At 41.3% G+C, this 13,747-nt stretch overlaps 1 protein-coding gene across 1 annotated transcript in view; it reads left to right on the forward strand.

Annotated features, from left to right (window-relative positions):
* The window catches only part of PRDM5 (PR/SET domain 5), a 206,088-nt gene that overhangs the window by 94,102 nt on the left and 98,239 nt on the right, over nt 1-13,747 (forward strand). Inside the window, exons 9-10 of the mRNA XM_083174449.1 lie at nt 3,143-3,227; nt 3,728-3,885. Coding sequence (XP_083030575.1) covers nt 3,143-3,227; nt 3,728-3,885 — 243 coding nt within the window. The remainder of the gene's footprint in view (nt 1-3,142; nt 3,228-3,727; nt 3,886-13,747) is intronic.

The raw sequence follows: 13,747 nt of genomic DNA on the forward strand, positions 1-13,747 counted from the left end.
CCACGCTTCGGGCTCGGTGGCTCGCTGCGCTCGCCACATTATTCTATTCTCACTCCACGCCCTAGTGGATAGTGGGGGTATGAAAAGGTCGGAGGACGCGTACCGCCGCCGCTCGCCACGCTTCGGGTTCACGTTCATCGCGGGGTGGCGTGAACTACTTTTGGGGGGACATTTCACTGGTCAGGGTTTTTTTTGGGGCTTTCTGGCCCATTTACCATTGTTCCCTATGATGATTTGGGTAAATTGACCCATTTAACATTGTTTCCTATGGGAAATCGGGGTCATCGCGGATAAATTGAGGCATTTAACATTGTTCCCTATGGGGAAATCGCGGACATCGCGGGTGGACCATTTAAGCATTTTTAGGTGCACACGACGCGACCGACCCGATTTTTCACTGTTTTCAATGCATTTCAATGGAAAAATCGGGGGCATTGCGTCGGTCGCGTCGCAGGCCACTAAAATTACCCCCGATGGCCAAGATTTGTGGCCGTGCTAGGAAACAAGTACCATATATATATAAATACTGTGTGTTCTGCTATCATCTGCATGTTATTTTTTAAAGATGTCTGATAACAGCAAAGGAATAGGACTAATAGCTGCTGAACAAAGTTCTGCTGCAACTCTCTGTATGCTCAGTTTGCTGCAGCCCCCCCTTCCCGCCTGTTCGCTATGGTTTTTCATGTGTACAAGGTGGCAAAAGCTCTTTGCTTTGTGATCTCCTGCACTCAAGGTGAGCCGTCAGTCCCTTCCTCTGTGCCGCACCCCACTTCTCTACAGCACATTTTCCCTTTTGCTGTTAACTGGGCGCCACCTCCTCCACATTGCCACCTTCCCAGTCATATTTGGGAACATGGACATACATTTAAGAGCACAAGGTAAGTGTGGGTGTGTCATGTGGGCCACCGATACATATGCCTATATTTTTGCAGCCTTAACTGTATTGTGTTATTTAAAACAAAATGATAACACAGTAGTAATCACTGCCTACCATGTTTTTTAGTAGTGATGTGAATGAGGAGAAAAGACGATGTGACAGAATAATAGGTACTTGTTTAGTTTCACGGCAGCAGATATATCGCACGTGATTGCATGCGATCGGATGCAATTTGATGCGATTTTGTACCTGTTCATAACCCCACTATCCACTACACATGGAGTTGATTTTATACAGTGTGGCGAGCCCCGCGAGGGGACGCAGATTACTTTACATGTATTCAATGCCGAGCACAGCAAACCCCGCAAGGGGACGCGGAATACATGTAAAGTAATCCGCATCCCCTCGCAGGGCTCACTACGCTCGCCACGCTTCGGGCTATATAAAATCAACTCCATGCATAGTGGATAGTGGGGTTATGAACAGGTACAAAATCGCAAAAAAAAAGCATCCGATCGCATCGCATGCAATTTATCTGCCGCCGTAAAACTAAACAAGTACCTAATAATATATTTTTCTGAAATTAGAAGTTAGAGAAACCGGACACAAGTGAGTAAGACCAGGATTCCTGGCTGCTGCGTGAGAGGAACAAAGCAGCACTGGGAATCAGTTTGAAACTGTAACAATATGGACTCCCTAGGATACCATTTATTCTACAATGTAACAAGACATAAAGATGAACTGCAACACAGATTGGGCTGATAATGAAGTAATAAAATCTCCTTGAAGTGCTGGCTGACATGTAGTAAACATCTAAGCGGAATTGAAATCAATCAATTCTCAGAATTGCAAAATATATGATTTTAAATAATTAGGTACTGTCAGTCGCTTGTCCATATGCAATTATTTAAATCAAAGGAAATGCAGTTAAGACTAGGGGGGAGATTCTCTAAGAATCTCCGCCCCCCTTCGCTGCCCATCGCATATTTAATTATCGCATATGCTGTAACATATGCGATAATTAAGCCAAAGGACAGCTCTTGCGTTAAGAGCTGTCCTTTGCGGTGAGAGTCGCCGGGTCCCAGCAAATCCCGGCGGCTCTCCCCTCCCTCCCACACCCGGCGCTGCTGCTGCTGCTACTGCACCGGGCTCTCCTCCTCCCTGCACCCGGAAGAGGATCAGTGCAGGGAGGAGGTCACAGGTCCGGGCAGCACTGCGCTGTGCTGCCCGGACACAGGTGAGGGGGGAGGGGTCGATGCGGGGCGGCGGGGGGTCGGCGCGGGGCGGCGGAGGGTTGCGATAGAAGCCCATTGGTAACCCGCGGTAACCCGGCGGGGGATGCTTACAGCATCCCAAAATGCGGTAAAAACCCAGATAACGGGGTTTTTACCGCATTTTTAGCTTAGAGAATCTCCCCCTGAAATAGATGTACATTTATGTTGTGCTAGAACCTCAGGACCCCTTGTGTAGTTTTAATTCTCATATATAACTTGAGACTTCTTCAGCATCAATTTTATTTTGTTCTAAATTTAATACTGTTAAACCTGATTTGTGACTCTCAGCAGCTAGGGGCTGAGACCAGGGCTGGTATGGGCATGTAATTGTGGGAAGGTGGCATCAATGCGGCATCAGTGAGCATGCAGTCACCACAAAAGTATACATTACAGGTGTGTTCTGGCTGTGCAATCTCAAGTTAAGACCAACATGGCTACCGGAAAATCTCAAACATAGCATGTCTGATTTGCTTCATCTCTGTAATCGCAAAGTTGCCCTGCAGGTGAGGCAAATATAACAAGTGAGGAGAGAGTTAGATTTGGGTGAGTTATTTTGTTTCTGTGCAGGATAACTACTAGCTGCTTTATTATTACACTGCACCACATCAAAATCTAACTTTCTCTCTCTCTCTCTCTCTCTCTCTCTCTCTCTTTCTCTCTCTCTCACATGTTACATCTGCCGCACCTGCAGTGCACATGCTTTTGTCCATTTGCTAAAAAAACAGCTTTGCAATCATGTCTGAATTAGGTTTTGTACTATTTTCTACATGCATAAATTAGACTTTCACCTACTGTATTAGCTCTTCCTTTACCAAAATAGGATATTTATATGAAGTCTATCTTATTTATAGTGTAATCTTTTATTCAGTGCTTTGTATGGTGTATTCAGTGATCTATTCCAGTACATGGGACACAGAGGAATCTCCAGCACTAATACTTGCAGTGTGAGAAAAGTCACATTTTTAATTATCATCAAACACTCATTTTGCAGGTTCATGAGGTCTATGAGTGTCAGGATTGTGACAAGAAGTTTATTTCTGCTAACCAGCTACGACGGCATATGATAACCCATTCAGGTAAAGCTACCCCTTCCCATTGCATGCAGGCTACATTACCTCAGTAGCGCTATGACAAGAGCACTTGGGCGTTGTGTGTGTATTACTGATTAGGAGTCCTGGGGAATCATATTGCAGTGTATCTTTAAAATAAGAAATATATATTTTGGAAAGTTTTCTTGGAATTCTTTGAATTCCTCATGTTATCCTTAAAATGCATTGCACATCTTCCAGTGTATAATCTTGAAACAAGCTTCTTTGAAGTCATTCTCTTTTGATTTAAGCTAGTTAATGCGATGTCGGTTTGGAAAGATTATTGTAAAGAATGTGGCAATGTCTCATTTTTCCATCCGTTATGAACCATCACGTTGGATAGGGCATTAGATGCTATTCTATTTGCTTAATCTTAATTGGACTGACTTGAATGCAACAGTCTCTGAGGAAAGGACTCTGTTTGCCTTTCATCTTCTACCTCCCCTTCAATGAACAACAGATTAACTGTCCCCAATCATTTTCTGCAGAGAAGCGTCCCTACACCTGTGAGGTTTGCTGTAAGTCCTTCAAACGTCTGGATCAAGTGACCGCGCACAAAATAATACACAGCGAGGACAAACCTTACCAGTGCAAGCTCTGTGGAAAGGGATTTGCCCACAGAAATGTTTACAAGAATCACAAGAAGGTAAACAACTAACACCAGTGTTTGCAAAACTTGCTGCCTTCAAAAACTATGAGCATTAAAACGTTTACACAGTATAGAGGGAGGTAATTAATCAAGTGTTGTTTAACTTATGGGTCTTTCTTAAAATAGCTACTTGCATGTTATATACATTATATAGCATGTACTGCATATGTGAGGCAATATTCAGGTAAAATATGAAATAATATACATTGTATTGATATGTTTTAACAGTTTACATACACGCACCACATACATGTTACATAACGCATGCCATATGTTAATCATTGTTATAGTTATTATTGTTTTGTTTAGCAATTTGCATGTTTAGAAATAAATTAATACAATGATTTCTAGTCATCTGATTTCAGTTTACAGAACATTATAGTCTATGGTTTGACGCACACAGTGTTAGAACATTTCACAGATGTTTACACTATATATTCACTTTATTGCTTTACTCTTCTCAACTTGGCGTCTTAAACTGCATCATAGAAAGTCATTTAAATTGACCACAAGAAAAGCATTCCCCGGCCATAATGCACATTTGTTTTAAATGTTAAATGTTTTCATTATTCAGAGTGATTATACAAACAGGCCACAGTCACAAGAATAGTTATATAATCAAACTGCATTGTTTGTTCAAATACATAGAAATAGTAAGTTCACGTTGAGTTATTAGATCAATATTTGGCTTATTTAACCACTTAATTACTTTAGCTTTTATCATTTGATCATTTTTAAGGCTTGCCATGTTCCAATTAAACAAGGAAAACTTTTATTTGCTTTTTTAAAATTGAGAAAAAAAAAAAAAAGATAGAGACTAGTTTTGTAATATACTACACACTTACATAATCTATTATCTTTAACATAAATGTTAGGCGTAAGTAGTAAGGGATACACTTTTCATGATTATTTTCAAGTATTTTGATTAGGGAGCCCATAAATGTGGATTATGTTAATACCATCAATGAGGGCGAGTCAAAACTTATTTTTTTATTCCTAAATTTAAACATTACTTTTTATTGTCACTTCACTGTAGTTCATTGCAGATACTGAGGGACGGTACAAATATTTTACCTTATTTCCAGCAATTGTTTGCTGTAACTTACACTGATATACAGTACCAACTCTAGTTTCATCTGAAACAAACAGCCCACTCTATGTGTTTTACTCTATGAGCTAATCAAAGTTGTCCTAGAATAATTAGACATAAATAAATGTTCTAACCATGTGCTAAACTAAAAGAGAAGGGTTACACCTAACCCTAGTGGTACAATATATAACAAAGAAATATATAGGTGACCAGCGCTGAAGGTGATGATGGCAATGATGCTTCGCCAATATTCAGGTGATTCCATCTCTTCTTTCTTCAGTATAGGAGGCCTTTTACATTTACATATTAATTTGTTCTCTAATGCACATAAAGGTATCTTTTATACTCCCAGACGCCCCTTTAAATATATGCATGGATCACACTTAAAATATGATTCTTTCTTGTGTGTACATAAAGGTATCTTTTCTCAGACATGGCAAGTAGGGATAAATAAGAGCACACTTACATGCAGATTCTATCTTGCATGCCTGTAAAGGTATATTTTTGTTTTCCCAGGGATGATGCTCCAAGTACAGTATTTCATAAAAAAGGTTGTTTAATCCAAAAAGTGTAAAATGTATAAATGCCAGATACATAACAAATGTCCCATCCATAAAAACATCAACAGACCAAGTTGGAGGCAGAGCAGTTCAGTCCAAAAGCCGATCTTACTGATAGATTTAATGATAAGCTACCTGATAATTGTCAGGTCTATGCTTTCAATTTACTGAAAGAATTATAATATCTCTCACTGTTGTTCCTTATTAACCACAACTGTCCATTAGATACTCACATTGGGAATAGTACTTATTGCCGTGGTATTCTTGAGTGATGTCTTAGAGCAGACATGGCCAAACTATGGCCCTCCAGCTGTTGTGAAACTACACATCCCATCATGCTTTGCTATTAAGGAATGCTAAGACTATGGCAAGGCATGCTGGGACGTGTAGATTCACAACAGCTCGTGGGCCACAGTTTGGCCATGCCTGTCTTATAGAGTGGGTCTTGTGGCAAATTCTGCAGAAAATGTGATTGGGTGTAATGGCAAATTTCATTAAATAATAATAAAATAAAAAACAATAATTACCCTGGGGGCATATACTAGGCATCTTCCCATTATTTAAGCTGGTATAAGATTCATGCTAATAATGATGAATATCATCATCATCATCATCATCATCAGTAGACCTGGTGGTTCTTCTTATTATTAATAATAATATTACAAATAATAATAATAATAATAATAATAATAATAATATTATTTAAAAAAAATGGCAGCCCTCTTCCTCTTCATAGTATTTTTAGTCAGCATTTTTAGCAAAGGTATAACAGGCTTATCTGGTGACACCAACCTCCAGTGTGTGTCACACACCTCTGTTCGACATTAGGTTCCTTTAAAAACATATGTGCACAATCCCCTGCAGAAAAATATAGCTATGTGCTGAAAGTACTAGAGCTTTGTCTAACCTTCATGTACAGCGGGTGTTAGGAAAAAACATTAGTACAAGATAAATATTTGCATTTTTCTGTGAGCGTACTATTGATTCCTGCAACCTGGCAACCAGAAACTATTTGGTTATGCTTCTAGAACTACAACTACCAGCATTTACTTGGCTGCCTCTGCATTCTGCTACATACTACAAGCAACAGCATACCTTGGATCCAAGGCCCACTGTGGCTTGTTGCACAATTACCCTGACAAATAATTCTTCATTATAATAAATGTCCCCACATTCCCTCAACAACTGCTTAATTGGTCATCTAGATCCAAATATTGTAGGATCCCATTCCAGCTTGAAATACATGTTGAAGCTGCAACGCTAATGACAGCTAAGGCAGCCTGCCCACTTCTAAGCTGCTCTGTATTGGTTTTTAATAATTAGAGCCGCAGGCTTTATAGTCCTTGAAAACACCACTATCATCCACAGTAAGAAGCAGTTACATGCTATTCCATATATATGTGACTCACCGTATTTGTGTATATGCATGTTTTGTTTTTTTTTGGGGGGGGTGGGAGATACATTTGTGTTTATGTTTTTGACCTTTAAAAGCTTACAAAGTTGAGTGCCCATTTATTTACATTTATTGAAATAAGATGTACAGTATATTAATATTAAAAGGAGTCCAGATTTCAGTTGGAAATGAATTATTTTCACCTAATCAGTGTGAAAAATGCGTTCAGGGATTTTTCAAGGTGAAATGTCATAGGTAATATGAAATGCAGAAACCTGTAGCCTGTAAGAGCAGTCAGACGTAGATTCATATCTCAGACACACAAAGTTTCCCACCTGGAAGAATATGCCATAGCCAGAGTTCATACAAGGATAGTTGAGAATAAGCCAACAAAACGTAATGAGAGACTGATTACCATCAATAACCCAGGCTACTTGTGGTTTTTACCATTAGAAACCACTTTTTTCCTTGACGGTAGATACTGTATGCTCCGCAGACTGTGGCACCCAGCTGTTGTGAAAGGAGGCAATGTTGCTGATTACTCATAGATTAGACAGGGCTGGCAGAGCAGTCAAGATGCAGGATGAGTCATTACACAGACTAAGAGCAGACCATAAAGCACACAGGTACTGTAAGAGTAGTTTAATGTTCTGCAAAGCTTACACAGTGGGCCTACCATGGGCAAATATCTATAACTAGTAAGCCCACTCAAAGCAAAGCTTCAAAAGCTAGTTGCCCCTGTGAGAGAAAGATATGTAGTTTCACTCACTGCCAATAGATGGCAGTGTTTCGGAGACACACAGACACTAAACATATATATTGAGTTTTTTGTGGCATAGGGCCTGATACCACTTCATAACGCATTACAAAGCCACAGTGAAATGGCTGTGTATATATATACTTTTACCTACTGTGTGTATCAAAGAGGAGAGGTACTGTAGATATGAGTGTTATCAGCATAAAGATGGACCTGGAGCTTAATGAGAAAATCAGTTTTAGTTTGGAAGAAAAGCGTTGGAAGAGTAACCGAGCCTTGTAGGGACCCCAGCAGATAGTGGGAATGGTGGAGAGGATATGCAAAAAAAGACACTACAGGACCATACATTGGCCCTCTGCCACTCTGAAGCTTACTCAGACTGATTGTCAGTAATCCCTCTGCCAGGTACAGGATATCTGCATTGCCTTGTGCTTGGTATGCCTACAAAACATGGGTGTCATGTCTCATTTGTACAACACTCCCAATGCCACAGGAGGATGCATTATGCACATGTGGGTTTAGGTACTAATCAGGCCCTAAGGCAGGTGTATTTTCTCTTTCTGAATACGGCTTGCTGTGTGAGTGGCTGTGCATCTATGTACTGTATGCCAGTTCTTTTGGTGACATGCCCGTGTCACTCCCACAAGAAGCAACATCTCTGTGCTTCATTTTAGTCACCCCCTTTACCTTGCATAAAAGTACAAGAAACATTAGAAAATATATTCAAGTCATAGCTAGTTTAACCCTTTGAGTGCCAACATCTGTGTGAGGGATGTTTAAAATATCCACTAAAAATGCCAGCGTCGCTCACATTTGTTATATAAATTCAACTAAAATGTGTTGGGTAAAAAATATATACTTGCTATATAAATGTAAACATTACAGGTCATTATGATGAATAAAAATGTTTGTGTGGCAATTTTTACACCTATTTTGATAAATTCACTTATCACTCAAAGGGCTAAAGCCAGAAGTGGACCAAGGGTGAACCGCATAGGTAGCCATGATGGCACATTACAGGGTGAAACATTTTTGCGCTGCCCCATTTTCCTTTTGAAACAAACTGTCATTTTTTTGTTGGGCAGATGAGTGATGCCAGCCTGTCCATAAAACTATGGTTTTCTTAGTATTATTGAGGAAACCAGAAACATTTAGCATATTCTGACTTTGCTGTTTACTTGCCGACCTTGGCAAAATGAAGTACTTCATAATATTGTAATACAACACTGAGTATTCTTTGATCCATACATTCTTTTCTATTTCCCACACATAGAAGAACTAGATCACACTCCATGGTTCTTCCCATGATTTAGAATAAGTGGACCGTTGCATAAGGTCATTTCAGCCAATTGCTTATGGCTAATGATAATTGTTTTCGTGTGTAGGCTCTATGTCTCTATCTGTCTACTGTTTTCCACAGTCTACTTACTACATATCTAACAGATGCGAAAAAAAGCGGGACAGCAGAAGGGGGCATTTTACTGCTTTTCATGTGGACTTTCGTCATGTCTGTGTAAAGGATTTCAGTTTTCATACTGCAGACCACTGTGTGTGCCATATGGGAAATGAATACAACATGATTTCCCATCTTTTATAGCTAGAAGTAGTCAGCCATGATGCATCTGGTACAATAGGTTTTGTTTGATATGCAGAGAATCTGAAAAAGCATACTGACAGCTATCACTTACAGTGTGCCATTTGCAGCTCAGCTTACTGATCATCTTTCCAGCAAACTGTGGTCTGATTTATTTTTACATCAATATTTCTCAATGATGTACAAAGTTATGACAAACCCGTATTTCTTCTTTGAATGTGAGGCCCTGTTTATATTCGTTTATGGAGTATAAAGAATGTATTGTTTGTGGGGGAATTGTTAAAGCCAGACTAATTGCTTGCCGCAAAATGATTAATATTAGTGAATGGGTGGGGGTTTACCCACATAATGTCTTCTTGGCCTTAACCAGTTTTCAAGTCTGGTGCAAGGTTTCTAGGCCCCCTAGGCAAAGCTTCATATTACCTCCCCTAACTCCCCAATACACTCCTTTAATCCACTTACATAAAACTACACTTATGTGTTTATCAAAGTCTGTGACAACCGGGCAAGTTATTTTTCATATGCACATTCTGTGGGATGCGGTCATTTGGTCTACAGCATTAGGTCGACATGGGTCTAGGTCGACATGGGAAAAACTATTAGCTATTAACTAGCCAGCCCTTTTCCAGCCACATAACACCCTTTCTCTATTTCCCTCCACTGGGTGCCTGTAAGATGGCAAATCATTTTCAAGATTCCCTTATTCAATTTCAAAACCCTACATCAGGGGTGGGGAACCTTTTTTGTGCCAAGGGCCCTTTGTACGGGGAAAAAATCCTTCGGGGGCCATACAGTATATAAAAAATTTCCCTTACAAATTGTCCTGCTGCAGCCGCCCCACGCTCTGGCGGCTGCTACTGAATAGGACTGACAGTCTCCGGCTGCTGTTGATTAAGAGGAATCTAGTGAGAACTACTGACCTCTCGAGAGAATTCCCCTGTACTTGACTCCCGACAAAGCCGCCATGCGGGTGGGCGGGCCACTTAGACCGGCTGAGGTGGGCGGGCCACTTAGACCGGCTGAGGTTCCCCACCCCTGCCCTACATGATCAAGGCCCAGTACCTGAAGCAGCTTTTGTTCTCTTACTGACCCACTTGAATTCAGTGATCTGTAGAAGGACTGACAATACCTACAGTAGACTCTCCATGAATACATCTGGGGGTTGAGCTTTCAGCTTTGTGGCTTTGATTCTACGGAACTTCACATTTCACTTACAGCTTTCCCAATACTCAAACACTCGGCGACCATTTCCGTCTGCATACACATCTCCATCTTTGGCCTCCAGCCCTTTGTAGTACGCTGATTACATCCTCACTATTTTCATCTAAGCTGTACTGTGTAGTGAATTGTGCTGCTCTTTTGACGTACTCTATTTTTGTAATTTTTTTTACTGTAATGTTACGTGTACGACGCTGCAAAACACATGTGGCACGTTATAAATAAAATATAATAATAATAGTAACAATTATAATGATAATAATAATAATAATAATAACAACAACATCTCTGTTCCACGCACAGGGCCTGATTCAGAGTCGATCGCTAATCAAAGAAATAGCAAATCGAGCGATTATTGAATGACTGTGTATGCGTATTGTTCACATTGCACATGCGCGATGGTGATTAGTGAAAGAAAATGCTTATGAATTGTAAACGCAAAGCACCCGGAGCTAGAATTATAGGAAACTGACGTTGGTACTTGTTTCTTATCACGGCCACAATCGCGGGCATCGTGTGCCTTAACTTTAAGGCACACGATGCGACGCGATGCCCAAGATTTCCCCATAGGCTTCAATGTTAAAATATTTAATATTGAAGCCTATGCGATGGACCCGATTTGTCGTGTGCCTTAACTTTAAGGCACACGATGCAACGCGATGCCCACGATTTCCCCATAGGCTTCCATGTTAAAATATTTAACATTGAAGCCTATGCGATGGACCCGATTTGTCCATAGGCTTCAATGTTAAATTATTTTAACATTGAAACTGAGTCCATTTAACATAGTAAAAAATGGGAAATGGCCGAATAAGGGCCATTTCTCATTGGCTATGGCCCCGTCATGTGTGTAAAAAATAATGGCCCCCCATTGTGGCCGGCACCCCCACGATTAACGCGAACCCGAAGCGTGGCGAGCGCAGCGAGCCCGCGAGGGGCGGCGGTGCGCGTCCTCCGACCTTTTCATTCCCCTACTATCCACGTCGGCGTGGAGTTGAGAATAGATTAGTGTGGCGAGCGCAGCGAGCCACCGAGCCCGAAGCGTGGCGAGCGGACGCTGATACCTGTGAAGCCCGCGAGGGGACGCAGGGATCTGTGAAGGTATCAGCGTCCCCTTGCAGGGCTCGCTGCGCTCGCCACGCTTCGGGCTCGGTGGCTCGCTGCGCTCGCCACACTAATCTATTCTAAACTCCACGCCGACGTGGATAGTAGGGGAATGAAAAGGTCGGAGGACGCGCACCGCTGCGCTCGCCACGCTTCGGGTTTGCGTCAATCGTGGGGGTGGCGGCCACAATGGGGGGCCATTATTTTTTACACACATGACGGGGCCATACCCAATGAGAAATGGCCCATATTGGCCCTTTTATCATTTTTTACTATGTTAAATGGACTCAGTTTCAATGTTAAAAAAATTTAACATTGAAGCCTATGGACACGACGTACCCGATTTCTCCATAGGCTTCAATGTTAAAATAATTTAACATTGAAGCCTATGGACACGATGTACCCGATTTCTCCATAGGCTTCAATGTTAAAATAATTTAACATTGAAGCCTATGGACACGATGTACCCGATTTCTCCATAGGCTTCAATGTTAAATTATTTTAACATTGAAGCCTATGGAGAAATCGGGTACATCGCGTCGGTCGCGTCGTGTGCGTTTTGGTATGCACCCGACGCGACCGACACGATTTTTTCCAACACGACCACCATGATAGAAATCGTGGTGGCCGTGCTAGGAAACAAGTACCCTGACGTTTTCCGGGTGTGTCAAAAAAAAGGTGTGCCCAAGCATTTTAAGAGATGTTCTATATCGTGGGCACTGGCCTCGATCAGCCTGTCTCGGTCGCAGATTAGTGGAAGGGTCACAGCTACAGTACTCACATTTGCACAGGCTGCAAAAACCTTTCAACGTTTCGGGAATTGCATATGGATTTGCGAGTCGATGCCGGTTAGCGATCCATTCACAATTCACTAGCAAATATACAGTGGGTGGATTTTCTTTCTGTCTGGGTGGCGGCTATCTACTTGCAGTCATCTTCTTCTTTGCAGATTAACGATCTGAAGGTCTGAAACAGGCTCACAGTTCAAGAAGCCCCACTTTAGAATCCTTCAAAAATAAACTCAAGACTTAACTGTTTTCTCAAGCATATCACTAATATCCAGTTATGCTTGTTTTTCAATTTGTGCTGTAAAGACAAATGTAAAACCCCCCGTTTTACCGCATTTTCATATGTACTAAAACCCGGCCGCACAGATATCGCCGGGCATAGAAGCCTATGGGCTTCTTTCCGCCACCAGCCGCCTCCGCTGCAACCTCGCCACTACGGTCGACATGCACTAGGTCGAAATTGACAAAAGATTCATATGCACTAGGTCGACATTGACAAAAAGTCGACATAACAGTGATCAATACATGAAAAGATCGACATGAGTTATTCACAATTTTTTTGTCCTTCATTTTTTGGGACTTTTTTATACTTTAACATCCACATGGACTCTGTAAAGTAAAGTGGAGCGAGGCACCTGCTGCTGCCTGCCTGCCTGGCTGATAACGGTGATGGTCACAGGAGCAGGCTGCGGCAGGTATAAATAAATAATATCCGCGTTGCGTGTACACTACACCTTGCACCCATTATAGATATACCACTGCTTGTCATTCTGACTACCAAAGTCAGTAAAAAACAGAATCAGGCAGACAATATTGAAGCGACAAGCAAATCAGCAGAAATGACTGAATTTAAAGTAAATTCCCATTGTTTCTGTAGTATATGCAGGATATAGAAGATGTACTGTACACGTAGGTGCTCATGGAGGTCTAGATCAGTAGATCAGTAGAAGGCTCCTTGTACATCAAATAAGGCAAGTCTTGCCATAATCTAGATGCTATATAGTTTATTATGGAACTTGCCTGTTAGTTAAAAGGTGCTTATATATGTAAATAATAAATAAGTATCCAATAATTATAACTGTCATAAAGAAAATGTCCATGAATGGAAAAAAAAACGTGATACAATGACATTGTGGGTATTACTGTAAGCTTTATTATTCAGTTAAGGCCCCCATACATTAGGCCGACTTGTCCTAGGGACAAGTCGGACCCAATTTACCTGCGAGCCGCCCGGCAGCTCCCCGGGAGGCTCACATACAATTTGGCACTTGATGTGCCATTTTTTACATGGGATAAATCGCATGCGATTTATCCCATGTTAAAAAAAAACCGGGGAGCTGCAGGGCGGTGAGCAG

The sequence above is a fragment of the Crinia signifera genome, chromosome 1, assembly GCF_055691185.1.
Source record: "Crinia signifera chromosome 1, ASM5569118v1, whole genome shotgun sequence".
Taxonomy (NCBI): Eukaryota; Metazoa; Chordata; class Amphibia; order Anura; family Myobatrachidae; genus Crinia; species Crinia signifera.